Here is a 26,207-nt window from a genome sequence, read left to right on the forward strand (position 1 = left end):
GCTCACCTGGCACCGTGTCTGCCCGCAGGTGTCCCAGGCCGTCAAGTGGCTGGTCTCTCACTGCCCCAGCAGCCTGGAGCTCTGCTGCCAGACTCTGCCGCAGTACATCGAGGACGGCGTGAGCCGGGAGTTCAGTGACCGCTTCTTCTACGACCGGAAGGAGCGGCGCCTGGCTGGCCTGGCCTCGCAGGAGCCCAGCGCCATCATCGAGCTCTTCAACAGTGTTCTGCAGTTCCTGGCAGGGGTGGCCGCCTCCGAGCACCTCTGCCACCTGTCCTGGCCCATCACCGAATTTGCCGAGCCTGGGGGCAACAAGGTGCTGCCTCACCTCCAGTGGAACGCCCCCGACCACCTGGCCTGGCTCAAGAAGGCCGTGCTCTCCTTCCAGCTGCCCCACATGGACCTTCCCCCGCAGGGTGGTAGGTAGCCCCACGGCCTTGCCCGTCCTCCAGCGTGAGGACGCTGCACCCTTAGGCTTGGCCACGGCTGAGATTTAGGCTGTCGGCCTTTGCCAATGGATGGGCCGGTGGAAAAGGGTGGAGGGCGCCGGGCATGTGGTGCAGCAAGAAGCGCCTGCTTGGATGATTCTCTGTGTGAACCAGGACTGTGGGGGTCTTCTAGGGGCAAAAGAGACTCCTCCGGGGCAGACTGCACCTTCCCTTTGGGGGGGAGCTGCTTGGGGGCCTTGGGAGCAGGGACCGAGCCAGGGCCACACAGCCACGTGGCCTGCTCAGAGGCGAGACCCAAAGCCACATCCTGCTGGCTCCAGCGTCCGCCACTTGGATCAAGGCCTTGAGGTCCTCTCAGTCTCTGGCCTTTCACGGAGGCACCCAAGCAGCCTCTGGGATGTGCACAGCCTCTTGGGTAGCCAGACAAGCCTGGGGTGGAGACCCATGGTGGGAAGCCCCGATAACGCTTTGCTGGAGACCCGGGGCCCCGGGTTCTCCCTCTTCCTGGACCAGAAGAAGGAAGAAGCAGCCGGATTCCCAGGCCCTTTAAGCCTGTGACCATGGCACGGTCTGGGCCTCAGTTTCCTTATGTGGGCAGTTGGGGGGAGAGGGGAGGGGCTTGGGCTCTTCCGAACTCTGATGTCCTCCAGCCCCATGACAGGGGCCTTGGGCAGCCTGGGCCTGAGCTCACCGGGTGCCCCAAGGGCCAGCAGTCAGAGTTGAAGTGCCGTGGTCTCCCCGGGGCTGATGCACCCCTGGGGCTCTCTGTCGCCTCACAGGGCTGTTGGGAGTCCCTGCGGCTCATTCCTGCCACCCCTTAGCTATGGGGCGTATGGGCCCCCCAGACCTGGCCTCCAGCCCAGGCCCCGGGTGCGGACAGGGCTCTCTGAGGGCCCTCCACAAGCATTGGGACCCCACTGAGGGGCCGTACAAAGGATTGGCCCTGGCCGGGCATGGGCTCCTCATGCCTGCTGTGTGTGTGTGCGCGTGTGCGCGTGTATGTGCATGCGTGTGTGCGTACATACGTGTGTGCGCGTGCGTGTGTGTGCGCGTGCGTGCATGTGTGCCCCGCGGGCGTGGTTCTAACTGGACGTCTCGGGCCTTTTCAGCTCCCTGGCGTCCCGTGTGCACCATGATCTCCCAGTACGTTTCCCAGATCCCGAGCTGTCGCCAGACTCAGCCCATCCTTCAGTCACAGGTGGAGAATCTTCTGAGCCGGACCTACGCCAGGTGGAGGAACAAAGAGCTCTGGGCCCTGGGTGAGACGGGCCCCTCCGTGGACGACATTCCCTGGGATGACATCCTGGCTCTCTGCATTAACCACAAGCTGAGGGACTGGAAGCCACCCAGACTGCCCGTCACGTCAGGTAGTGAGTGGCCCAGGTGCCACAGAGATGCCACCTTTCCCCAAGGGGCCTAGGGTGCTCCCCAGCGAGGGGTGGGCTGTGGGTGTCCCCAAGGAAGGACGCGTCCACTCCCTCCTCCCCATCTTTGTATCCCCAGAGGCTCTGAGTGACGACGGCCAGATCTGCGTTTACTTTTTCAAGAGCCACTTAAAAAACTACAACGTTCCCAGCTCGTGGGAACAGGCCAGGCTGCAGACCCAGAAGGGGGCCCCGAGGCACGATCAGGGACGGTGAGTTGGGTCCAGTGCTGGGGCCTTCGGTTATGGGACACGCATGCTTGTCCCGTGGGACCCTGGAGGCTGCAGGCTGTGCCCTGTTCCTCCCGCTGCCTTCTCTGCCCTCCCGTGGCGCCCTGTTCCTCCCGCTGCCTTCTCTGCCCTCCCGTGGCGCCCTGTTCCTCCCGCTGCCTTCTCTGCCCTCCCGTGGCGCCCTGTCCCTCCCGCTGCCTTCTCTGCCCTCCCGTGGCGCCCTGTCCCTCCCGCTGCCTTCTCTGCCCTCCCGTGGCGCCCTGTCCCTCCCGCTGCCTTCTCTGCCCTCCCGTGGCGCCCTGTCCCTCCCGCTGCCTTCTCTGCCCTCCCGTGGCGCCCTGTCCCTCCCGCTGCCTTCTCTGCCCCCCCGTGGCGCCCTGTCCCTCCCGCTGCCTTCTCTGCCCTCCCGTGGCGCCCTGTCCCTCCCGCTGCCTTCTCTGCCCTCCCGTGGCGCCCTGTCCCTCCCGCTGCCTTCTCTGCCCTCCCGTGGCGCCCTGTCCCTCCCGCTGCCTTCTCTGCCCTCCCGTGGCGCCCTGTCCCTCCCGCTGCCTTCTCTGCCCTCCCGTGGCGCCCTGTCCCTCCCGCTGCCTTCTCTGCCCTCCCGTGGCGCCCTGTCCCTCCCGCTGCCTTCTCTGCCCTCCCGTGGCGCCCTGTCCCTCCCGCTGCCTTCTCTGCCCTCCCGTGGCGCCCTGTCCCTCCCGCTGCCTTCTCTGCCCTCCCGTGGCGCCCTGTCCCTCCCGCTGCCTTCTCTGCCCTCCCGTGGCGCCCTGTTCCTCCCGCTGCCTTCTCTGCCCTCCCGTGGTGCCCTGTCCCTCCCGCTGCCTTCTCTGCCCTCCCGTGGCGCCCTGTCCCTCCCGCTGCCTTCTCTGCCCTCCCGTGGCGCCCTGTCCCTCCCGCTGCCTTCTCTGCCCTCCCGTGGCGCCCTGTCCCTCCCGCTGCCTTCTCTGCCCTCCCGTGGCGCCCTGTCCCTCCCGCTGCCTTCTCTGCCCTCCCGTGGCGCCCTGTTCCTCCCGCTGCCTTCTCTGCCCTCCCGTGGCGCCCTGTCCCTCCCGCTGCCTTCTCTGCCCTCCCGTGGCGCCCTGTCCCTCCCGCTGCCTTCTCTGCCCTCCCGTGGCGCCCTGTCCCTCCCGCTGCCTTCTCTGCCCTCCCGTGGCGCCCTGTCCCTCCCGCTGCCTTCTCTGCCCTCCCGTGGTGCCCTGTTCCTCCCGCTGCCTTCTCTGCCCTCCCGTGGTGCCCTGTCCCTCCCGCTGCCTTCTCTGCCCTCCTGTGGCACTGTGCTCCACTTGTGGGCCAGTCCCCACACTCCTGGGAATTCTGTGGTGCCCATGCACCACCTACCTGTGGGCGGGGTGTGCCCACTTCCCTCCAGTCCTTGGGCCCTTTGGCCTTTGATGCCCTGAGGGAGCAGATAGCCTGTCTGACGGGCAGGGCCAGTTTCCAGACTTGCCTAGCCTCAGCTGGAGCCGCCAAACCTCCCTGGTGCCCCCACACCCATCTGCAAGTGGTGCTTCAGCTTTGGCCCCTCTGCCAGCGCCATAGACCCCCTCGAGGCCCACCCAGACCCTTCTGCCTCCATGGAAGGCCTCTTGTGGCTTCCTCACTGGGCTTGGTGGACCCCCTTCCCCCAGGCCTTTGGCATTTCTCCCAGTGGATGTTCCAGGTTCTGTTCCTGGGTCCTTGTGATAGCTGCTGCTCCCCAAACCCCCCAGTCTGGAGTGACCCCCCCCCGAAGACCCAGCTGTCTTCAGAGCAGCCCAGCATGGAGGGCCCCGAGTCTGGATTTGAACTTGGCTCTTTCTGTCTCCAGGGCAGCACTCTGTGCATGGAGATTCCCCGCGCTGGCCTCAGTGGTCTTAGGTGGCCCAAGTGCCTTTGAAAAACATTCTGTTGGCATGTTTCTAGAGAAAGTGCAGCCCCCAGGGGCGCCCAGCGAGCGAACTCGTCCCTGACCCTTGGCTACCTCTAACTCTTCCCGTTTTCTTCCCACAGTCTGGGCACGAAATCCTCTCGCTCGCCCGCCAAGGGCTTCTCCTCTCCGTGGCTCCAGGTCCCCCACAGCAGGCCCAGAGGCCCAGAGAACGGGCGGGTGGGCCGGGTGCCCGATGCCAAGGAGCTCACCCACACGGCCTCGGCCGAGGAGCTGCTCCCAGAGCGCCTGTCGGCCAGCCTCCAGCTGGAGAAGGAGGAGAGCAAGAGGTGAGGGGGGCGGCCTCCATCCAGGCTGGGACAGTGGAGAACGGGGCCTCCGGGGACGGGCCGGCTCCAGAGCTGCTGCTCCCCTCCAGCCCCCGCTCCTTCCCCTTGGAGCCCACAGACAGTCAGAAAAGGACTGGGGGGGGGCAAAGAGGGAGGGACATGGGGGAGAAAGTGTGTGCTGCGGAGCTGGCCCGGGGGCCCGTTTGTTACTTGACTGGGACGTGAATGGGGGCAGTCTGGACCCAATTCCCTTCCCGTGCCTCGTCCCTGTGGAGGTGTTGCTGCTCTGACCTTGAGAGCATGCCCAGGGCTGCCTGCTGGGGCAGAAAGAAGGCCGGGACGAGGCCCTGCGTTCAGAAGCCGACGCTGCTGGGGCCCTCTCAGCCTGGGCCCCCTGGAGCCCCTGCTCAGCCAGATACAGTGTCTCTGGAGGCTTCTGACGAGGGCCTGGGGGGCCCCTGACCCCCGAGGGGCCCCCTTGTGCCCCAGCTTCTCCTGGGGATGCCTGGGCATGAGGGCGGGCCCTCTGAGGATCTGCCCGTGTTGTCTCCTGCCTCCCCTAGATTTGAAGATCGGCTGCGCCAGTGGCTGGCCGGGGACCTGGAGCCAGGGGCAGATGCCAGCTCCCTCCCCCTCTACCTCCCCCAGGCGCTGGTAGCGACACCCCAGACCCTTCAGCCCGTGCTACGGATGGTGGCGGCGGCGGCGGCACCTGCCGTCCCCCAGGTAAAGCGGCTCCTCCCAAGGCCTGGTTCGGAGATGTCGGGACGGGCAGGGCTTTCCCGAGGCCAGGCCTTTGGCCGTGTCCTCAGTGTCCCGTGTCAGGGTGTGCTTGTCCTCGGGCCCTGGGGGTGCCCTTGCGGGGTCCTGGCTGTCTCGGAGAAGGACGGACTTGTCCTGGATCGCCTCCTCGGACGGCGTCCGCCACTCCCCGAGAGGGGCCTGCCCTCCGCGCCCGCTTTCTGGCCAGGCCCAGCATCGGGGAAAGTGACCCGGACGCGGGTCCCCGCCTCCCGAGGGCCCTTCCGAGCTGCCTTTTCTCCGTCCAGGACGAGGAGAGCGCCGAGCAGCCGCCGCCGTCCCCGGAGATGGACGCGTCTTTGACCGAGAAGCTGAGGCGCTTGGAGAGCCTGATCGAAAGGACCAAAGAGGAGGAGCTCGCCTGCGAGCGCCATCTCTCCACACTGCTGGACATGGTGGACATTTGAGGGGGGGCCCCAGAGGCGCTCTGCGGATGCTGCGCCCCCAGCCGGACGGGCCATCAATCATGGAACAGGCCCGCTCTGGCCGGGCCTGGGGCGCCGGCCCCGAGCCTACCTCACAGGGTTGTTGTGAGGACAGGATCATGTGTGTAAAGTGCTTGCCAAGACCCCCGCCCAGGCCTCGTGCTTTGCTGCCCGCTCGCCCCCCACGGCCCCCTCGGGTCCCGCGCCGCACGGAGATGGCAGATACAGCGTGGCGGGCCCACTGAAATAGCGCCGGGGGGCCGGGCTGCCACTCGGTGCCCAGCGAGGAGCGGCCATTGGTCCATGCTCTGAGGGAGGGCCCCCGGGCCCCGCTGGGGAGGGGAGCAGGTGTGGCCGGAGGGATTAGTGCATGGAGCGCCATAGGGGAGTGGGCTGGGGGGAGGGGGGGCCTCCTGCTGCCTCCTGACCTCCTCTGATCCCTCTGGTCGGGGCCCGGAGGGAGGGGGAGGCCGGTGCCAGCCGCTGCTTCTGGCTGTGGCCACCTTTGGTCAGGCAGGCAGAGCCCCTTGGGCCCGCTGTTTAACGTCCCTGCTTGGCCTCTTGCTTCCCCTCTCAACGCGGCCCAGGGAAGGGCCCAGAGTTCAGACAGACCCTGCTCCCATCTATGTCCTGGGAAGGCTGGGAGGGGAGGAGAGGAGATGGTGGTGGAAGGGATGGGGGTGCAGGAACTGGGGGACCTCTTGGGAAAAGGGTTCATCTTGTCAGGGAAGAAGTGAGAGTGACAGGAATGGCCCCATAGACCAAGCGCTTCACCATCTCTCACTCCCATTTTACGGAGGGGTAAACTGAGCCTCTGACCCGGCTCCAGCTCTTAGACTGGCGGGTCCTCCCGGGTGGCCACGCCCCCTCCGCTCTCTCCGCGCCCCATCACCCTGCCGCTCCTCCTCCAATCCTGTGCGTCCCCGTGCCCCGCTCCGTCCTTCTAAACAATCCCGGGCGCAGCCATTGGCCCGCGAGGCCCGCGGAAGCCCCGCCCTCGGCGCGCTCCCATTGGCCCAGGCTCCTCGCCTCATGTGGCCCCACGCTCCGGTCTTAAAGCAGCCTGGTGGGAGTACGGGGTGGGCAGCGAAGAACTACTATTCCCGGCGTGCTCCTAGGCAGCCCGGAGCGAGAGCGAGTCTGGATCTAGCAAGTGAGCAAGCGCAGCACAGGTTGCGAGGACGCTGTCACCGCCGGCCGCTGCAGCCCCGTGCCCCGCGCTAACGATCGGACGGCCCGAGCCCGCCATGACGGACGGCACGTGAGTAACGCTCGCGCCCGCCCGCCCGCCCGCCACTGCCCAACGACCGCCCGGGGCAGCCCCAGCCAGTAACGCCTGCCCGGCTGGCGGTCTGGCTGCGGGTCCACGGCTCCGGCCCAGCCCTATCCCTGACCACGCCCCCCTCGCAGAGCCTGCCTGCCAAGCCCCCCAGCGTAGCAGCCGCTGGGGGGCCGTGCTCCTCCGGTTCCCCCCAGGTGCCTGCGGAGGGGGCGGCTGCTACAGGCCGGGCCGCGGCACCCCTCCCCCTCTGTGCCTCCCTCAGAGCTGGCTAAAGGGGGGCGGCGCCCTCCTGCCCTCCCCTCCCGCGGTGCTGGCTGGGGGTGGGGGGGCGTACTCACTACTGTTGCCTCCGCGTAGCTGTGGACGGGCGGGCGTCCTGCGGGGTTCCCCGCGGCCTCCTTCCTCGGAGGTGCTGGCTTTGGGGGGGCTGCATTCCTCACTCTAGTCCCCCCTCCCCAGGTGTCTAAGGAGGAGGGGCGGCCCCTACAAGACCCCCCCGGCCACGGATCTGCGGCACTGGCGTCTGAGCAATGAGGAGGGCCGGCAGCGCTGGACCTACTGCCCCCCTGGGGCCACCCAGGACCCCCCCAGGGAGCAGAGCCTCCTTGAAGCCTTCTGCCTGGGCTTGGACACGGTGGGTGCGGGAGCGGCAGGGGTGGCGGAGATGGGGAAGAGGGGGAGGGGCAGCCCGCTGACTGCCCCCCCCCCCGCCCCCACAGAGCCACTACTTTGAGGAGCTGCCCCCTGCCCAGACGGCGCTGGAGGGGGCCCTGAAGGGCTTGAAGTTCTACTCGAAGCTCCAGGCTGAGGACGGGCACTGGCCTTCGGACTACGGGGGCCCCCTCTTCCTCCTGCCAGGTACCCAACCTGCCCCGGTGTCTGGTGGAAGGACAGATGTTTGTGCCTGGCTGGGAGTGAGGGAGGCCCCCTTGTGGTGGTTGTAAATAGGGAGGGAACCGTGTTTGCAGAATGCCTGCTCTGGGCCAGGCAATGACTGCCACTGGCTCCTCCCAAGGCCTCTGGGAGGGAGGGAAAGAAGGAAGGAGGGTCTGGCAGGGCCCCTTCTACAAGCAGAAGTGCAGTGACTTGCCCAGGGTCACACAGCCCGGAAGTGTCTGGGGCCAGATTGGACCCGCTGCCCCCAGCAGCCTTAGCTGTTACTCCTGGTGAAGATGAAGATGCTTCTCTGGAAGCGGAGAAATGACGCTTTATTGAGGAGGGGCAGGAAGAATGGAGCTCCGCCCCCACAGACTGGAGAGGAGGGCACCTGCCCCAGGGGGTGGCAGAGGTCTGGGCCAGGAACCTGCAGAGCTCAGACCCTGGAGTAACCTTTGCCCCCAGTTCTCCCAGGACCCCGGCCTGAACTGTCCAAGGCTCAGTACCCCAAGATGGCAGCAAGAACGCCTGGATTCCTGGGTGAATTTGACCAGACTTTGGAAGGACGATGAAGAGGGGTCTTGCCCATAGTTCTGTGACACGGGCGTAGTTTTGATCCTAAACCAGAAGGAGTCTAAATACAATTCTGGAGCAAAGTTCCTGAGGAGTGATGTTGCAAGAATGAGACCTGTCAGCAAAGAGCCTCAGCAGCCTTCTAAGGCTGGATTTCTGCTAGCAGGGCAAGGAAATGCAACCACCGAACTCTTACCAAGGGATGTAGGAAAGTCTTAAACAAGGCGCAATTCCCAATTCAGTTAAACACACGAGAAGACGTAAGAGTACGCAGTTTTACCTACGATGGGTAAGAAGTAGCCAAAATCAAGAGCCAGCCTTACTCATAATCAAGGGGATTAATTGATGGCCTTTTCAGTAAATTTTCCAGGCAGTTCCTGGGTTTGTTTTTATGTTGTATTCAAATTGGTAGTTGAGGCAAGAAAGGCAAAGAGGAGAGGAAATGACCTCTTCTTGCCTTTGGTTCACTCGGAGAACCCTAGGGAGTCACGCTGAGAGACTCACCATAGAGTTGCAAGATATAAAATAAACTCACGCCAATCATCAGCGCATTTGCATATTACCAACCAAATTGAGAAGAGAAAAATAAATTCTATTTCAGGTAACAATAGCATAAAATTCTTGGAAATCTTCTCACCAGGACTCGTACGTGCATATAATTCCAAAACACTTTGCACTGAACAAGACATCTAAATAATTGGAAAAATGTACATTGTTCATGGGAGGACTGAGCCAATCTGGCACTACTACCCAGATTGCTGTAGCAATCAAGTTACCAAAGGCGTGCCTTCTAAAACTAGAAAAGCATAATGGAATTCGTCTGGCAAAGAAGAGAATGCGCGTTTATAAAGGGCCTTCTAGGAGCTAGGCCCTGTGTTTTTCTAAATAGCTCTTTTGAACTTCACAAGTCTGGGAGGTAAGTACAATGATTTTATCCATTTTGTAGTTGAAGACACTGAAGCAAGTGGGTTAAGTGACTTGTCCAGGGTCACCCAGCTAGATTTGAATGTGGTATCTGCTGACTATCCTCTGCACCATCAGCTGCTTCTAGAGGAGCAAATTGGCTAGAATATCGAGGGAATTCATGATTTTCTTAAAACGGTGGGAAGGAAGGGGATCTAGCGATACTAGATCTCGAGAGCCACAATTGTCAAAACAGTTTGTTTCTGGTAAGAAGGGTTCATTTGTGGAACAATCGGACCCCGATATACAGAAGCAGTGAACCCAGTAGCCTAGTGTTTGACAAGCCCACGGATTGCAGCTGCTGGGCTAAGAACTCGCTATTTGAAACAGAAAAGACTAGCAGAAAGTGAAAACTCGAGACAAGCTCCAAATTGGATCTGTGTTTCAGAAGTAAAGGGGACCATGAAAGTCATTGCCTGTTAGCTCTACGCATGGGGGCTGTATATACCCATGGTGGCAAACCTATGGCATGCGTGCCAGAGGTGGCACTTGGAACCCTCTCTGTGGGCACACGTGTCATCGCACCAGCAGAGTTTGCTGGAGTTCATTACTAGAAAGGCAGAGGGACGTGGGGCTGGGCTGTTCCCCTCCCCTTGTCCACGTGTGCCTGAGGAAATCTCTCACACACCCACCCCTCTAAATTGAAGGTTCGCCATCACTGGTGCATACTGTTGGATTCAGCGTTACTAGATCCATCTATACCCCAAGGACATCAAAGGACCCACATGTGGAAAAATCTTTTTGTGACTACATAGAATAGGGAATCGAAGGGAGCCGCGTCCTTTGGGGAACGAATGAGTTTGGAATATCGTGTTGTAGTGTAAGAAATGGTGGTTGTGATTGAAATTTAAGAAGGGAAATGGACCGTCCAGCAGCATAGCATTCATGGGGGCATGCTGCCTGTCAGGAAATGGGTCTGTGATTACTTCCATTTATGCCAAAGACCCCCGCAAAAGTTCTCCTTTTAGTGGCTTTTTGGAGAGTACAGAACAAAGAACATGAGATTGGGAACAAGTGCAGAGAGTGCCATGATTAGTTGGAAGTTGATGGGGGCCAGCAGTGGCGCTGCTTAGGACCAAGTTGTCCTCTTGGCAGTGCTGCCCTTTTGGATGGGATGGCCTGGCGGTGTAAAGCTGTTGGGCCCATTCCCCAGGGGCGGCCAGATTCCTTGTGGCAAGGATTAGCAGGACAGTTCGGTTTTTTTCCATTTGCCATTGCTACGGGCCAGCCGAATGGCTCTTAGGCACTGATGGGACAAAAAGAGCGAATTGTAAATCTGATCAATAATGAAACGATACAAAATCCATCCTACTCCTGAGGCTAGTTTGAGAGAAATCTGGGGAAATGGATGAGAGCTTACGTAAAGGGAAGCAAGTGGAACTAGGAGAACCATTGGCCCGTCGCAGCCTGGGCGGACTCGGGAAAAGAGCCGCCCCCTCCAGAGAGAGGGGTGATCTGCCCAGGGCACGCCGGGCTTCCTCTCTGACAGCTTTGGTGGTTGCTTTCTCTATGAGAGGAGGACCTGAAAAGAAAAGGGTTAGAATTTGAGAAAAGAATGAAAAGGGAGTGCTTTGGGTTCGTTTCTGTAGCCTGTGTTTGGCCCTCCTTTCAAAGTTAAGTGTCTGCTCCAAAGGGGGGGGTCGCTCCTGGGTATTATAGTTTTGGCTCTCAATCTTCTAAGCGGTGTGGCTTCTTGACGAGGCTTCCTGGCATCGAATTCGTGAGTGCCTGATCCAGCCTGTTTCCTCTTTTCCAGTCTTGCCCGTGTTGGGGTGTGCCACCTTTGGAGTCTAGTTTCAGGATAAGTTTATGGTAGTTGAATAACGTGGTCCTTTTGGGGAATGCAAGTTGGACTAGAGGATTTAGGGCTGTGCTCTGACGGGCACAGGGACAAGGAGGCCTTTTGGGGGGTCAGTTTTGGGAGGCGACGTTTAGGGACTGGCGAGTGCTTGCAGATTCTTCCTGAGTTGAAATCTCTGGACAAGTTGTTTTCTCTTGTTTGCCTCAGAGAAAGGCGGCAAATGACTCCAGCGATTTTGCCAGGAAAATTCCCAGTGGGCTCCCGGAGAGTCACCCCTGAGACCGGCAGGCAAGAAAAACAAGATAGAGACAACTGGACCCAGAGGGAGGACCAGGACTGGAACTGGGGGACGATCAGAACTGAACTCTTGGCCCCCAGGACAGGGCGATCTTTCCCTTAGAGTGACCGTTACTGGAACAAAACTTGTTTTGTTTTGAATACTTTGAGCTGCTGCTTGTGGGGCTTGAACGTTTGAGCTCTGCGGGAGGCAGAATGGAGCCTCCCTTCTGTCGCGTCGGAGCCTTTCCCACAACTGAGGATCCCTCTCTCTTGGCCCAACTAGGACTCCTGATCGCCTGCCACGTGACCAACACCTCCCTCCCAGCGGAGCACAGAAAGGAAATGATTCGCTACCTGCGATCCGTGCAGCTCCCGGACGGCGGCTGGGGCCTGTGAGTCTGTCCTCCCCACCTCTTCCCTCCACGGGGGGGCGCCGTCCCCTGGCGAGAATCCTGGCCCGGGGCGTTGGCACGGATGCCCCCCTCCCATCCTGGGGTGTCTGGAGAGAGGAGATGGGCGTTTGGTGCCCGGGCCCTGGCAAGCGCAGAGGGCAGAGTGTGGAGGGGGCAGCCATTGCACTCAGTGGGGAGTCCATCTAACCCTCTTTTTCCTATTCCTGTTTAAATGAAAAATGGCCAAGGCCTTGAGCGTGCCCAGAACCAGAAGGCCCGGCCACAGGAAGACTCACAGATGGCCCGGTCCTGTCCTCGGCCTTCGATGCCTCCTTTTGAGTTGTGTTCCAAATGCTGCTGCTTCAGCTCGGGGCTGGGTGCCCCAGCTTCCATTTGTAGCTTGGGGAGCCTCTGAGTTCTTCCCTTGCCAGGAGCTGAAAATAGGGGTCCCCCGCTGCTGGGAGCGGAGATCCTCGGGGATCTGCCGAGGTTCCTTCTTTGGTTAACTAGGCTCAAGAACCAGAGCTCTTTCCTTGCTGAAACGGGGACCGTCCCAGGATGACGGAGCTCTTTAGATGTGGTGGCAGAGAGAGGAGCGGAGGAGGGAACGAGAAGCGGCGTGGCGTGGCTCGGCGTGGCTCGTTCCTTCCCCTCCTCTCCTGCCCCGCTGGGTCGGGGGGAGCCGGCTTGCCTGAGTTCTCCTGTGCTCCGACAGGCACATCGAGGACAAGTCGACGGTGTTCGGCACGGCCTTGAACTACGTGTCTCTCCGCCTCTTGGGGCTTGGGCCAGACGACCCCGACGTGGTGCGAGCCCGAACAAACCTCCACCAGAAAGGTGAGCGGGGGGGGGGGGGGGGGGGGTGTGTGTGTGCTTGAGGCGATGCCGGCCCCCCGCGACACGCCGAGCCCACGCCTGTCATCTCTGGCCTTCCGCCCGCCCTCCCCCGAGAGGGCCCGTCCTCGGGGTTTCGGACACTTCTGTAAGGAGCCACGGCTCTGCCCGCCGAGCCAGCGGCATGGCTTTGGCTCTGTCCCGGCACTGCCGGACGTTGGCCATAGCGGCGATTCCGGGCCGGCTGGGCGCATGTTTGTGCCAGCCGCGACGTTGGCAGGCCCCCTTCTGCACCCGCTTTTCCAGCCAGTCGGTGGCGGCGTGAGTGTTGTCGGGGCGTTGGGCGGCCTGCCCTTGGGGGTCCTGCTGGCCCGTTGGCGAGAGCTGCAGTGATCTGCTCCCAGAAGACCCCAGCAAGGAGGGCATCAGCCGGAGGACGGGCTCCCTCCAGCCCCTCTGAGCCTTCCTGCCTTGACTCGTGCGAGCCTCCGTTTCCTCGTTTGTCAGATGGGGAGGATGACGGCCGGGATGCCAAGAGCTGCATTTCTGTGGCCTCGTGGAGTTCAGGAGCTCTTCTGGGAAGCGACAGACTCACAGGCCCAGGCCGGCTCTCCTCCCCCCTCCCCTCGGAAGACGCTGAATGAGTTTCGTCGGTCACTCCCCGGTCACTGGGCTCCCACAGAGTCCTCTGCTTGGCCGCCCTTGGAGCCCTGCCCTGCCCTCCCTCCCCGCCGTCTCTGGGCCTGCTCTCCCCCCTCCCCTCCCCTCCTCTTCCCTGGCCTCCTCCAGGAAGCCCTTCCGGAGCTCCCATCATTTGCACTCCTCGAGCTCGCTTGGACGCAGCCGCCTTCGGCTTGTGGCCCTCGTTGGCCGGAGCTCCTTGAGGGCAGGTGCTGCTCTTTGCCGCTTCGGTAGGCTGGCTAAGTGGGTCGCTCTTCACTGGAGGCGGCCTGTAAACTGGGCCCTTCGGGATTCCGGCTCCGGCATTCGATCCTCCAGAGTCGCCCGCGGTGCCGGGCAGACTTTCTGCATTTGGGACGCGCTGGGGGTCTGGTCGGTGTTTGGGGCCGGAGCCGGGCTGCCAGGTTGGCCGCTTTCTTCCCGGCCTCGGCTTGTCTGCCTTCTCGTGCCGAGTTTGTGCCCCTTTTGAAGAGCCCTCCCTGCCCCCTTGGCGTCAGGACTGTGTATCGGTTCCCAGAGCCGAGCCGGCGGGGCCACGGGGGAGCCCCGGAGCTCCCGTCCCTGGGCCGGCTCTCCACGCGCTGATCCCCCCGGCTGCCCCGTCCTGGCCTTAGCGGACAGCAAAATCCAGCTGGGAGCTTTGGTGCGTGGAGTGGTGGCAGCTGAGGTTCATCGTGGCTGTCGTGCCCAAAGCCCAGCAGCAGCAGCAGAAACGTCTTCTCGTGCCCGCCTCCTGCCCTGGGAGGCAGCGGCAGTGTCCGTCCGTCCGTCCCTCCTGCGGCGGCAGTGTCTGTCCGTCCGTCCCTCCTGTAGTGTCCGTCCGTCCCTCCTGCGGCGGCAGTGTCCGTCCGTCCATCCCTCCTGTAGTGTCCGTCCATCCCTCCTGCGGCGGCAGTGTCCGTCCGTCCGTCCCTCCTGTAGTGTCTGTCCGTCCCTCCTACGGCAGCAGTGTCCGTCCCTCCTGTAGTGTCCGTCCGTCCCTCCTGCGGCGGCAGTGTCCATCCGTCCATCCCTCCCTCCTGCGGCGGCAGTGTCCGTCCGTCCGTCCTGCGGCGGCAGTGTCCGTCCATCCCTCCTGTAGTGTGTAAACCTCAAAATTTCCTTAGACTTATAAATGTTGGAAATTTCACCATTGGGAAATTTCATACTTGAAAAATTTCCTATTGATAGTGGGAACTCTATTGGAATGGGAACCCCATTGGCATGGGAGGTTCCTCCTCCTCCCTTCTTAAGACTACTTTAGGACAGAAACCCTTTGCTGAACAATGGAAAGGGCTTTGACGTATGCTTAAGCATAGAACAGGAAGTTCTTTGAGTCGTGATTGATTTTAGAATTGATACAATGGAGATACTTGAAATAAATCTCCACCCTACTCAGTCCTAATAGGATTGAGTAAGGGCTGCAGCCTAGATCAAAATTTAATTATTCCAATCTCTACCCTACTCAAGTTAACAGGATTTAGAAAGGGCTGTAGCAAAGGAGTAAAGATTTAATCATTTGAAAATATGACCTTCAACAGACATGTGCAAAAGCAGTGTCCGTCCGTCCGTCCCTCCTGTAGTGTCCGTCTGTCCCTCCTGTAGTGTCCGTCCGTCCCTCCTGCGGTGGCAGTGTCCGTCCGTCCGTCCGTCCCTCCTGCGTGGGCAGCTCTAAGGCTTCCTGCGTCTCGGACTGTTGTAGGTGGCGCTCTGGGAATCCCGTCGTGGGGGAAGTTCTGGCTGGCCGTCCTAAACGTTTACAGCTGGGAAGGACTGAACACTCTCCTGCCGGAATTATGGTACGTGTGTCACGGGTCCTGCGTGCGCTTTGGGCCCGCAGCAGTGGAGGCTGTCCCAGTGGGCCCTGGCCTGCGCTCTGTATGGCCTTCAGGGCCCACCCGAGGACTTGGCCTTGGGCTTGCCTGTGGCCGCCTCCCTCAGCAGAGGTCCCGGGGAGGCCGCTGGGGGGCGGGGCCCGAGGCTGAGTGAGGCTGGCCTCTCCCTGCAGGCTCTTCCCCACGTGGATGCCGGCTCACCCGTCGACCCTGTGGTGCCACTGCCGCCAGGTGTACCTGCCCATGAGCTACTGCTACGGCACGCGCCTGCGGGGCCCAGAGGACGAGCTGGTCCGGAGCCTCCGCCAGGTGAGCTGCCGGGCCCGGGCAGGCGGACGAGTGACGTGTCCAGGCACACCCAGAATTCGAACGTGGCTCTTCCTGACTGTGGGCCTGTGCTCCGCTTTGTCTTGAGCAGCTCTGGCCCCCGGGAAGCGGGCCGAGAAGGGGCCTTCGGACACCGGCCTCTGCGTGGCTTCCTGCCGCCCTTTCCCTGCGCCCCTGGGCCTGACCTCCCGCTCGGGGCAGGGCTGGCGGCTGGCCTTTAGTGGGTGCCTTCTGCTTCCGGGCAGAGGCCGGGGAGGGAGGGGCTCGAGAGCCTTGGCCGGGGCAGGACGGCGCGCTGACCTCCGGCCCTTCTTCCCAGGAGCTTTACGTCGAGGACTATTCCAGCATCGACTGGCCGGCCCACAGGAATCACGTGGCGGCCTGTGACCTGTACACGCCCCACAGCTGGCTGCTCAACCTGACCTACGGTAGGTCAGCCGGGGAGAGGGCGGGGCTGGGGCTGCCCCTCCGGCCTTGGGGTCCGGGCGGGGGGGGCGCCTGTGGCCCCCCGAGGAGCCCCCGCACGGCGCTCGTCGGAGTCTCGAAGTCGAGGTTTTCGCCTGACTCGGAGGCTTGTCCCGTGCCGCGAGGCCCCTTGTGGGTCGGGCTGGTTCCCACGGCTCCCCGTCTGCCTTCTTGTCCCCCCAGTCATCCTCAACCTGTATGAGAGCTGCCACTCGGCGAGCGTGAGGAAGCGCGCCCTGGCCACGGTGTTCGACCACGTCGCGGCCGACGACCGCTTCTCCAAGTGCATCAGCATCGGCCCGGTAGGCCTCCCGGGCGGTGGCCGGCCAGCTTGCTGGGCATCCTGTGGGCTCGTGCGGAGGGAGGGAGAAGTGGAGACCGTCGAGGAACCTTGAGGCCGGCGCGGGCCTGGGCCTTCACCCCGGGGTGCTGGGGACGGTCCCCCGGGAATGAGCCCCGATCCTCAGGGTGGGGGGGCTGGAAAGGCAGGGCCACACAGCGTGTGCCCCCCTTTGGCAGATCTCTAAAACCATCAACATGCTGGTCCGCTGGTCCGTGGAGGGGCCCACCTCGCCCGTGTTCCAGGAACACGTCTCCAGAATTGCCGATTACTTGTGGTGGGTATCGCTGGCAAGGAGGGCCCGAGGGGCCTCGGGGTGCCAGTGTGACGGGCTGGCGGAGCACCCCAACATGCGGGACTTGTCAGCCGGGTCTCTTTGGGAAATGCGTTCGGGGGGCCTCCTTGCCCTCAAGTAACCGCCTCGCTCTTGTCCCCTTCCTCACAGGCTGGGGCTTGACGGCATGAAGATGCAGGTAAAGTGCCTTTGGCACAGGGGGTCCCTGGGAGTGGGCCCAGGGGCACCCAGAAGAATCGGGGGGAGCGGAGGTGGCCCGGAGTGGGCACTCAGGGCTCTTCTCTTCCTGGCTCCAGGGCACCAACGGCTCCCAGCTCTGGGACACGGCCTTCGCCATTCAAGCTTTCCTAGAGGTATTCTGCCTTGCGCATTCTTGTTTGGGGGTGTGGGCTCCCCTTTTCCCCTCCGGTGAGACTGACGGACGTCTGTGCTTGGGGCCTTGGCTTGTGGGACATGCGAATGGCCGGGAAAGGCTGCTCTCGAGCTCCTTCCCTCACAGGGCCTGGCCAGGCTGGAGGGCCTCCTCCAGGGCCTCCTGTTTCTCCCCATGAAATCTGTTGGCATTTTCCTGGAGAAGCCCCAGAACAGGAATTCTTGATGTGCTCGAGTGTGTTCATGATCCCGGTACGGAGGAAGGGAGCCGTGTCGGAATGGAGGGCCAGGAAGGCCTTAGAATCCCCCCTCCCCCGTTCGGCCTGGTTACCAGATGCGCGTGAGCAGCCCCGTCGCTGGCCCAGAGGAGCCGCAGCTCTTCCTTTTGCTCCCAGCCCGATTCTTGGCTTGGGAAAGTCGGAGGGTGAGCAGAGAGGCCACTAGACACGAGCGAGCGCTCGGCCAAATGGCCGAGGCCGGAAGTGCTCCTGCCTGGCCTGATGCCCTCTGGCCCTTCCTGAGAAACGGAGCCCGCGTCCCGCTGCTGCCCGTTCAGGCTTCCATAAACAGCCGGCACTGTGGGCGGCTTCCCAGGCAGAGCAGCGACAAGGGCAGGCAAGGGGGCGAAGGGACTTACCGAAGGTCCACTAGCTACCAAGTGGCCGAGTTCTGATTGGAACCCGAGACCACCTGCTTCCAGGCCTGACTCAGCCCACTGAGCCCCACTGAGTTGTCCCCAGAGCACTTGTTCAGGAAATAAGGGGGGACTTAACTGGAGGAGGGACGGAGTCATTGTGCCTCGTTAGACCGGGCCAGGATTTCAGGAAGCCGATCAGCACTTCTGAAGCACTCGGCTGTGGCACGGGCAGTGGGCCAAGCGGTCTCTGGCCACCCCCCAGGAGCTCACGCGTGGGACGTGCACCAACCCACGGATGGCATCGTCCCCGTGGACTGAATTCACAGACTCGCCGCTGTGCCAGTCCGGCTGCTGAGGAGAGCATCGACAACCAAAGGCCGAGGACAGACTTTGAAGCCGGGGTGTCGGGGAGGAGACCCAGAGCGTCCCCAGCTGGACTCCCAGAGGGTGTCGGGGAGAGGACGGGCATCGGGCTTGGAGGCCCTTCGAGGACCTGAATGAGGCGGGGAAGAAGCGATCCATTTGTCCGAGCTTCGACATCCGTGACCTCCGAAACAGTCGACAAGCACCCAGGCAGGCTTGGAGGCCGTGTTTTGGCCCTCCTTGGCCTGCCCAGCATTTAGCACGGGGTCCAAGTCGCCGTGATCCCCTGTGGAGTTTTCTTGGCAAAGATTCTGGGGTGGCTGAAGCTGGATTTTGAATTGGCGTCTTCCCCCCTCCAGGCCCAGGGCTCTCTGCCCTGAGCCACCCCAGCTGCCTGCTTATTGTTCAGTCATCGGTAGGCATGTTGGATTCTCTGTGACCTCGTTTGTTGTTCTTTGCTTTTGGCAAAGATATTGCGTGGCTCGCCATTTTCTTTCTCAGCTCCTTTTACAGATGAAGAAACTGAGGCAAACATGGTGAAGTGACTTGCCCAGGGTCATAAAGCTTAGTAAGAGTCTGAGGCCTGATTTGAACTCGGCAAGACGAGTCTCCCTGACTCTAGGCCAGGCACTCTGTGCTGCCCTTGCCTGGCATTTGGTAGGCACTTAAGTGATTGTTGACTAGAGGGGATAAGCATGTATTGGATGCCCACTCTGTGCCAGGGATGGTGCCGGGTGATGGAGAATACCAGCCCAAGGAGTGACGAGAGAATGCTTTTGTCCAGCCCCGATCAGAGGAACAAGGCTTCGAAGGGACAGAGCTCTTAATGGCCAGGAGAGGCAGGAGCCAAGCCTGACGCACCATCTCATGAGTTAACAGATCTGAACAAACACTTTTCTCAAGAATTTTAGAAGACCCCAAATTACAACCGAGGGAAATGCATTCCAAAGGACCCAGAGATTTCACCTCGCTTCCAATGAACTGTCAAATTCTGTTTTTCCTGTGCAGTGAATTATACCAGCAAAGGCACACTGATACATTGTTGGTGGAGCTGTGAATCCGTGCACCCATTCTAGAAAGGGAATAAGCAATCCATCAAGCCGTTCTTGAGTGCGTTTCTTTGGACGGGTGGTACCGGGCACTGGGGGATACATTGAGAGGGAGAGTGAAGCCCCCGCTTACGGTCTAATGGGGGAGACAACATACACACCGATCTATGTGGTAGGCTCTAGAACAAGATTCCGAAGGCCCCGGCGTTGAGGAGTTGGGGAGGCTTTCGAATAGGAGAGGAGGTTCAGTGGGGACTTCGGCAGAACGGGGGGCGAATGTTCGAGAATTGAGGGGGAATCCGGGGCTTCTTGGCTTGAGGTGGCAGGTTGGCTCCCAGTCAAAAAGGCCAGTAAATGTTCCATTCATGGAAAGCAGCCAAGGGCCCTTGGGTGGTGGCAGAGCCCCGGGCCCTTCGGTAGGGAAGGGCCCAAGCCGTGGCCTCAGTCCTCGAGAGAAGTGGCCCAAGAACTCGCGCCCCGACTGCCGGGCGCTGCGCAGGACAAACGGACACGAGCCGCGAGAAAGCCTGGCTCTGGGGGCGTGGGGGGGGGGCGACACCCGGACGGCGTGGCTAGCGAGATCTGTGAGTGTGAGACGGCGGGGGGGGCTCGTCCCCGCGTGTGCCGCGCTCCCCATCGCGTCTCTCTCTTCTAGGCTGGGGCTCACAAGCTGCCCGAGTTTAGCGCCTGCCTGAAAGGGGCCTACGAATTCCTGCGCCTTACCCAGGTGAGCTGCGCTCGCGCCTCGGCCTCGGAGCCTGGCGCCTGTGGAGGCGTCTGGGGGCCGCAGCCGCAGGGCTCCGGGGCCCTTCCAGGCCCCCGCAAGGGAAGCGGCCCGGCTTCTCGGCCTCGAGCCGCTCGAAGATCGGCCTCGCAGGAAGAGGAAGGGAGACGGCGCATCGGGCGGCCTGGCCGGGGCCGCTGGGCGGTGGGACCGCCCGGGTCGGAGGCCCCGTGGCGCTCCGCTCGCCTTGCCTGGCTGGCCTGTGACGTGGGTTCCGTTTTAGGTCCAAGAGAACTTTGAGGACTACCAGAAGTACTACCGCCAAATGAGCAAGGTATGGCGGGGGAGGGGGCGGGCGTGGGGGAGGGGGGCCGGAGACGAGAGGACTCCTGCCATGAGGAGGGATCGTGGGAGGGCGCATCTGAGCAGTGGAGGGGGGGGCGGCTAGAGAGAGCCCGTGAGGGAGGCCGAGGAGGCCGGCGTGGAGGGACGCGGGGGAGGCCGCCGAGAGCCCTTCGCGGCGTCACTGGGTCGGGCCCGCAGGGCGGCTTCTCCTTCAGCACGCGGGACTGTGGCTGGATCGTCAGCGACTGCACGGCCGAGGCCCTGCTCTGCCTGCTGCTCATGCACGACTCGTGCCCCTTCATCGCCGACCGCGTCCCCAGGGAGAGGCTCTTCGACGCCGTCAACGTGGTGAGCCCCAGGGGGCGCCCCCGCTTGGGAGGGGCCTCCTTTGGGCGCTCCTCCGTGTCTGCGTCTCCGGGGGCCCAGCCATCCGGCCTCAGTTTACCGGCCTGCCTCTCGTCTAGCTCTTGAGCATGCAGAATGCGGATGGCGGGTTTGCCACCTACGAGAAGCAGCGTGGCGGCTGGCTGCTGGAGCTCCTGAATCCCTCCGAGGTGTTCGGTGAGGCGCTTTGCTCCCCCCGGCTGCTTGGGGAGGGGCTGGACGGGGGGGGGGGGTGGGGGGGTGGCAGCCGGCCCCCATCCCCCATCCCCCAGGTGCCAGGGGCCGGGGAGCTGAGTGGGGGCTGCTTGGGGAGGGGCTGCACGGGGGGGGGGGGTGGCAGCCGGCCCCCATCCCCCAGGCCGGGGTGCTGAGTGGGGCTGCTTGGGGAGGGGCTGGACGGGGGGGGGGGTGGCAGCCGGCCCCCATCCCCCAGGCCGGGGTGCTGAGTGGGGGCTGCTTGGGGAGGGGCTGGACGGGGGGGGGGGCAGCCGGCCCCCATCCCCCATCCCCCAGGCCGGGGTGCTGAGTCGGCGCTGCGGGCGCCTCCCTGGCAGGACGCATCATGATCGACTACTCGTACGTGGAGTGCACGTCGGCGGTCATGAAGGCGCTGAAGCGCTTCCAGGCGTGCTACCCCGAGCACAGGGCCGGGGAGATCAGGTGAGCGGACGTGGGGCCGGCCGGGCAGGCGGCGTCCTCCCGCCGGGCTCCCGCGGCTCACGGCGCCTCGCTGTCCTTTGGCCTAGGCACACCCTGGACGAGGGGCTGCGTTACTGTCTGCGGGTGCAGAGGGCCGACGGCTCGTGGGAAGGGTGAGTCGGCGCCGGGCTGCAGAGACCCCCTGCGGCCGGAAGGGGGCTCTTGGGGTGCTGTGGGGGGGAGCCCCCGGGGTTGACCTTCCCGCCCGTTTCCCGCCAGGTCTTGGGGAGTGTGTTTCACCTACGGGACCTGGTTTGGCCTGGAAGCGCTGGCGTGCATGGGGCACACTTACGGGGCCGACGGGTAAGCGCGCTTCCCTCTCGCGGCGCCCGAGGCCGCCTTCTCTGCTGGGGGGGGGGGGGGGGGGCGCGAGCCAGCGCTTCTCGGGTCCCCCGCAGGGCTGCCCGGGCGGAGGTGCAGAAGGCCTGCGACTTCCTGCTCTCCAAGCAGACGGACGCGGGAGGCTGGGGGGAGAACTTTGAGTCGTGCGAGCGCCAGCGCTACGTGCCCAGCGACGAGGCCCAAGTGTTCAGCACCTGCTGGGCCCTGCTCGGGCTCATGGCGGCCAGGTAGAGGGGCGCGAGATGGGGGGGGGCCTCGAGGCCAGCCCGGCTGGTCGCTGGTCCTAGCGGGGGGTCTGGACCCGAGGGTGAGGGGAGTCCCTCCTCCCTTTTGGGCAGGCACCCCGACATCGACGCTGTGGAGAGAGGAGTGGCCTTCGTGCTGGGAAAGCAGCAGCCCAACGGAGACTGGCCTCAGGTGTGCCCAGGGTGGGGCCTGAGGGGCGGGGTGGGGTGGGGCGGGGCCCCGGGGGCTCTGGGCCCCCCCCCCCGGCCTCCCAGTGTCGCTGGTGGATGCAGCCTCCCCTTCCGCTGCCCTCTGCAGGAAAACACCACCGGCGTCTTCAACAAGTCCTGCGCCATCACCTACTCGAACTATCGCAACATCTTTCCCGTCTGGACCTTGGCCCGGTTCTCCCTGCTCTATCCCCAGCACCGCCTCGCCGGCAGCACGCGGACCATGTGAACGAGCCCAGAGCTGGGGGCCGGGGATGCTCGCACCCCCTCCGCACCCCGACGTCCTCCGCCCAGCCAGAGGCCTTGCAGTCTGTCCAAGGAGCCCTTCTGCGAGAAGGGAGAGGACAGAGCCACGGCCGGTCACTGCCGAGCCCCCCCAGCCCCCCACGAATCGTGCTGTTTGGGGACGGCGGCTTCTGTCCCCCAAGGCTCGCCCCGCCTTCCTCGCCCCCTGAGCGTGTGCTTGGGCCCCGGGTTCAGGCCCTGCAAGGCTGCCTGGCTTCCCCTCCGGGCCAGCCTCCCGAACCCTAACCTGCTTTCCCAGCTTCCTTCCCCTCCCCCACGGCAGACTTCCCGAGAGGCCTTGGGGGGCTCCGAAGACGCCTCTCTTGGGTTGTCCAGGCGGTGTGGATGCTGCCCCCTCCGAGCCGCCCTTGGGGGGAATCGGGGGCTCCTAAGGACGGCCACTGAGCACCATTTGGCCGGTGCTCGTGAGTCCTTGTCGAAGTGGGTTCCCGGGGCTTCTTGGCTTCGGGGGGCTTGACCCCGACCTCGCGCAGACGTGGCACAAGTGGCAGTTTTTGCCAACGCGCCAACCCAGCTGTCTGTCCTGTGGAATCCAGGCCTCAGACAGGCGCCCGCAGAAAGGAAGCGCCAGAGACCCACGTCTCCTCGTGCCCCGTCGCCCCCAACGGCGTGGCACATCCGAGCCAACGGAGCCCTGCACGCCAGGCCCCCCGCGTGGCAAGGGCGAGGTGCCTGGCGGAGGAAAGACCCACGGAGGCCACAAGAGGAAATGCAGTACCGGGGGCGGGGCGGGGGCGGGGCTCCCAAGTGAGACCTGTCTGTGTGGGCAGCCTCTGAAGCCATCAGCCACACCTCCGCCTTTGGGAAGCTCTTGGGGTTGGGTGTGGCCAGGGAGGGAATGATGCCATCCCTGCTGGAACCTCGTGCCCACAAAGCCGAAGGGGGAAGGGGGCACAGAAGATTCAGGGTTAGGATCTGTCCATTGCCCTCTCCGGCCACAGGGGAGCCTTGACGTAGCCTCGAAAGCCCAGTGGGCCCTCCAGAATTGCCACTGCCCCCCCCTTTAAAGCTTCCCTCGGGGACCAAGCTGCCGTCGTCTTGGGCCAGTCAGATTTTCTCCTGGCATCTGTTGGGCCGAGAGCTTCAGGGGGACATGGAAGCAGGCCGGTTTCTTGGGCCCCCCCCTCGGATTTCTTGTCCCCCCGGTGCTGCGAGAGCTCTGGAATGGGTAGGGTTAGGGTTCTAGAGCTGGAACTTGTCGACGAGAACACGTGGTCTTGGTTCAGATTCAGGGTCTCCTTTTATTATCTGTATTTTAGAACCTGCTGATTCTTGGATAGCTTTCTTTTGGGACCTAGCATGAGGGCTCCCCACTGGCTTCTCGACTGGGAAGCAGAGGGCGCTTCTCCCTGCAGGAGCCCCAAGCTAGGACCTCTGGACTCCCAGAAGGGCTCGTGCTCCCAGGGCATCCCTGCGCCTCCATCCTCTTGCACTGCTGCCAGGGGAGAGGGGCGAGTGCAGGCATGGGTGCCCTCTTGTCAGGGGATGAACCCCAAGAATTCCCCCTGGTGGTCCGAGGCCCGATTCTCGAGGCTCTAACTCTTCACGTCGGGGGCTTGAGCCCCAGCCGGCCCTTCAGCTCCTGCCAGAGCTGCCCTCCCTCCACACGGGTCCCAGGGCTTCGGGCCTGGCTTAAGGCCCCTCCCAGCAGGTGGGGGTCCCCTGAGGTGCTGCTGCTTCTGGGGAGCTCCTGTTCCTCCCAGGGACCGCCGGGTCCTGCTTTAGCCCTTCTGGCCAGGCACGGCTGCTAGCAGTCGGCACCAAGGCTTGCTTTCAATCAAGGATGCCATTCTGGGCGGGGCAGGCGCTTGTCTGTCCCTGTGCACAGCTTTCCTCCTGCCGTGGCTGGCCAGTGGAGGCCGTGCTCGCTGGAAACCAGAGGTGTTCTGGTCTTGGGTGGTTGGTGGCTGCCCCGAGGCCACCTTCCCTAAAGGCTTCCTGGGATCTGAGACGGAGAGGCCCGCTTCCTCTTGGAGATTGCCCTCCCCGCTCCCCCTAAGGCCCAGGGATTTTCTGTTGAATCCAGACCCTCGGCTTCCAAATCCAGCCTTCCCATTGCCCCCCCCCCCCCCCCCCCCCGTGTGTCCCCGGGAGAGACCTCGCCACCCCTCCAGGGTCTGAGCGTGTCGCTTCTCGGGAAGCCCCTCCAGAGAGATGAAGAATTACAAGATGGCGCACGCAGCCACATTGTCACCAGACTAAGAGTACTGGAGAGGGCTAAAGGAGACAACCAAAGGAATTCATTTGGCCCTTTCGCTTTTGCCTGCGGTCCGCCGCCTACTGGCAGCCGTGCCAGCTTCCTGGCATTGCCGCTTCCAAGTTTCGTCGTGGCGCCTCAGAAGCTGACCGAAGGGGGCCCCCTGGGGCGGGGCGACCTGGTCGAGTCACTTTACCGGAGCTTCGCGCTCTCTCCGCCTCTGGGTCTCGCAGAGCAGGAGGCTCTGCTCTCATAATCCCCGACTCGGGGGGGCATTTAGCAGCTGTGTTGGGAATTAGCCAGACCCTGCAGAGGGTGGGAAGAGCTGAAAAGCCGGGGAGGTTTGGCCCAGGCCACGCCGGCCATTACTGGGACCTTTTCAGCTGGCGGCCCGTCGGAGGGGTGCACGCTCTTTTTCAATCGGGCAAATGCAAAATGAGGAAATCGGGACCCCTTTTCCGGAGGGGGACTGCCGAGACGACATCCTCGGAGATGTCCGGCTTCCTGAGGGATGCCCAGGGCAGAGCTCCCTCTTCATCCGGGATGTGCAAAGCGATCTGCTTGTCCGCCCTCGTCCCCATTCCCCGCGTTGTGCCAGCTGCTGGGCTGGGGCTTCACACCGAATTCCTGGTGGGAAAATGGGCCTCCCCGCCACTGCGTAGCTTGAAAGGGGGAAGAAGGAGCCGTAGTGGATGCTCGTGGACTTGGGCTGGCTTGATGCCAGCTCGGGGGGGCACGCTAGGGTTAGCTCGATGACGGATGGTTCCTGTGCGTCTTGTGGGCCCTCTGGGGTCTCCTGCCGTTTTCACGAATCGTCCACAGAGGAGGCCGCCCGAGATTTGTTCTCCTGTATTGCCACAACTCGGCTTCTGCGCAGCCTTGGCCGCTGGCTTGTGAAGTAGGGGATTCCCTTGGGAATCGTGTTCCTCGTTCTGCTCCTTGGCTGAAGTGGCTCTTGGGCTGTTTGACTGGGGCCTCCTGGGCCTTCTCAATAAAGCGGTGCACTATTAACATCCTTTTTGCCTCGACTTCCCTTCATTTTCTTCCTCGTCTCTTGAGCCTGTCCGTGGCAACGGGAGCCTGGATGACCGTCTCACGGACAGGAAAGTCTCTGCCATCTTGCTGTTGGCAGAGGGAAATGGAGGAATCGTTTGACATGACACGAGTTCGGTTGTATCCGGCCTCTTCCTGTTTGGGGATGTAAACTTGATTTTTACCTTGGTTTTTCCCTCTAAATGGATCCGATGTCTTCCCTCCGCTTCCTCACATGGAAACGTTGGCTTTCTCCCTAATGAGAAACTCTGGAAACAACCAGCCCTCATTTGCTTGTTTTGCCTTGCCCGAGGATTGATTTCAAGGCAGAGGAATCTGGGTTAGGGTTAGGGTTCGAATAGTAAGGGCTGGGCAATGAATGGGGTGACTGGCCCAGCGTTCCCCAGCTGGGCGGTGTCTGAGGCCACATTTGAACCCAGGACTGCCCCACTTGCTCCGTTTTTGGAAGCCTTCTCTGAGGCAGCTCTGCCGGCATCTTTTTTTAGCGTTTAAACAATCCCTTTTATTCTATAAACGTTTAAGTCATTGCTCGGTGTTCCACGGAGGAGGGATGTCTTGTTAGGAGCTCCTTGTCGTGCATAAAATGCCGTCAGAGGGCTGGAAGTGTCGGCTCCTCAGGGAGTTCCTGGGTCCACAGTGCCCATCCGGCCACTCCTTGGCCATTCTCGGGGCTGCTGGCTCTGGGCAGCGAGTGAGCTCGGGGCTTTCTTGCTCCAGTCTGTGGGAGCCACCCCTGGCTTCACCCTCAAAACGAACCTCTCCTTGGAGCCACCCTTGTTGTGGTGGAGCGGGGGAAGGGCTGATTGGGGTCTGGGGGGGCCTGTCAGAGCCACT

At 62.7% G+C, this 26,207-nt stretch overlaps 3 protein-coding genes across 7 annotated transcripts in view; all 3 read left to right on the forward strand.

The window, feature by feature from the left end:
• MCM3AP (minichromosome maintenance complex component 3 associated protein) overlaps positions 1-5,673 on the forward strand; it is a 49,136-nt gene extending 43,463 nt beyond the window's left edge. For both annotated transcript variants that reach the window (XM_056820167.1, XM_056820166.1), the window contains 6 exons: positions 29-419; positions 1,559-1,816; positions 1,953-2,085; positions 4,093-4,299; positions 4,863-5,025; positions 5,349-5,673. In XM_056820167.1, coding sequence (XP_056676145.1) covers positions 29-419; positions 1,559-1,816; positions 1,953-2,085; positions 4,093-4,299; positions 4,863-5,025; positions 5,349-5,507 — 1,311 coding nt within the window. In that variant the 3' untranslated portion in view covers positions 5,508-5,673. The remainder of the gene's footprint in view (positions 1-28; positions 420-1,558; positions 1,817-1,952; positions 2,086-4,092; positions 4,300-4,862; positions 5,026-5,348) is intronic.
• Positions 5,674-6,563: 890 nt separating this feature from the next.
• LSS (lanosterol synthase) lies at positions 6,564-25,336 on the forward strand. Of its 4 annotated transcripts, none has more exons than XM_056820169.1 (22): positions 6,565-6,786; positions 7,267-7,441; positions 7,527-7,665; positions 11,583-11,691; positions 12,407-12,528; positions 14,888-14,984; positions 15,194-15,329; positions 15,667-15,775; positions 15,996-16,114; positions 16,332-16,429; positions 16,598-16,625; positions 16,744-16,800; positions 19,524-19,595; positions 19,876-19,926; positions 20,136-20,285; positions 20,402-20,498; positions 20,876-20,981; positions 21,068-21,133; positions 21,240-21,323; positions 21,419-21,589; positions 21,701-21,779; positions 21,906-25,336. In XM_056820169.1, the coding sequence occupies exons 1-22, from the start codon at positions 6,773-6,775 to the stop codon at positions 22,044-22,046; spliced, it is 2,220 nt and encodes a 739-aa protein (XP_056676147.1). In that variant the 5' UTR covers positions 6,565-6,772; the 3' UTR covers positions 22,047-25,336. The 4 variants fall into 4 exon arrangements, with proteins under 4 accessions (XP_056676148.1, XP_056676147.1, XP_056676149.1 ...); XM_056820171.1 differs by lacking the exon at positions 6,565-6,786 and adding an exon at positions 6,816-7,001; XM_056820170.1 differs by lacking the exon at positions 19,524-19,595 and having other exon boundaries at positions 6,564-6,786.
• LOC130456975 (uncharacterized) lies at positions 23,587-25,336 on the forward strand. The gene is made up of 3 exons (XM_056814794.1): positions 23,587-23,790; positions 23,849-24,171; positions 24,222-25,336. Exons 1-3 carry the CDS (start codon positions 23,587-23,589, stop codon positions 24,574-24,576), a joined length of 882 nt encoding a protein of 293 aa, XP_056670772.1. The 3' UTR covers positions 24,577-25,336.
• Positions 25,337-26,207: the final 871 nt, after the last annotated feature.

Source organism: Monodelphis domestica, chromosome 2 (assembly GCF_027887165.1).
Source record: "Monodelphis domestica isolate mMonDom1 chromosome 2, mMonDom1.pri, whole genome shotgun sequence".
Classification (NCBI taxonomy): Eukaryota; Metazoa; Chordata; class Mammalia; order Didelphimorphia; family Didelphidae; genus Monodelphis; species Monodelphis domestica.

Coding starts and splice junctions, on each gene's coding strand:
- LSS (XM_056820169.1), top strand. Junction 20,286..20,401: donor TCTTCGACGCCGTCAACGTG/GTGAGCCCCAGG, acceptor CCTCTCGTCTAG/CTCTTGAGCATGCAGAATGC. Junction 21,324..21,418: donor CACACTTACGGGGCCGACGG/GTAAGCGCGCTT, acceptor GGTCCCCCGCAG/GGCTGCCCGGGCGGAGGTGC.
- LOC130456975 (XM_056814794.1), top strand. CDS start 23,587: ATGGGTGCCCTCTTGTCAGGGGATGAACCCCAAGAATTCCCCCTGGTG. Junction 23,791..23,848: donor GCAGGTGGGGGTCCCCTGAG/GTGCTGCTGCTT, acceptor GTCCTGCTTTAG/CCCTTCTGGCCAGGCACGGC. Junction 24,172..24,221: donor CCTCGGCTTCCAAATCCAGC/CTTCCCATTGCC, acceptor CCCGGGAGAGAC/CTCGCCACCCCTCCAGGGTC.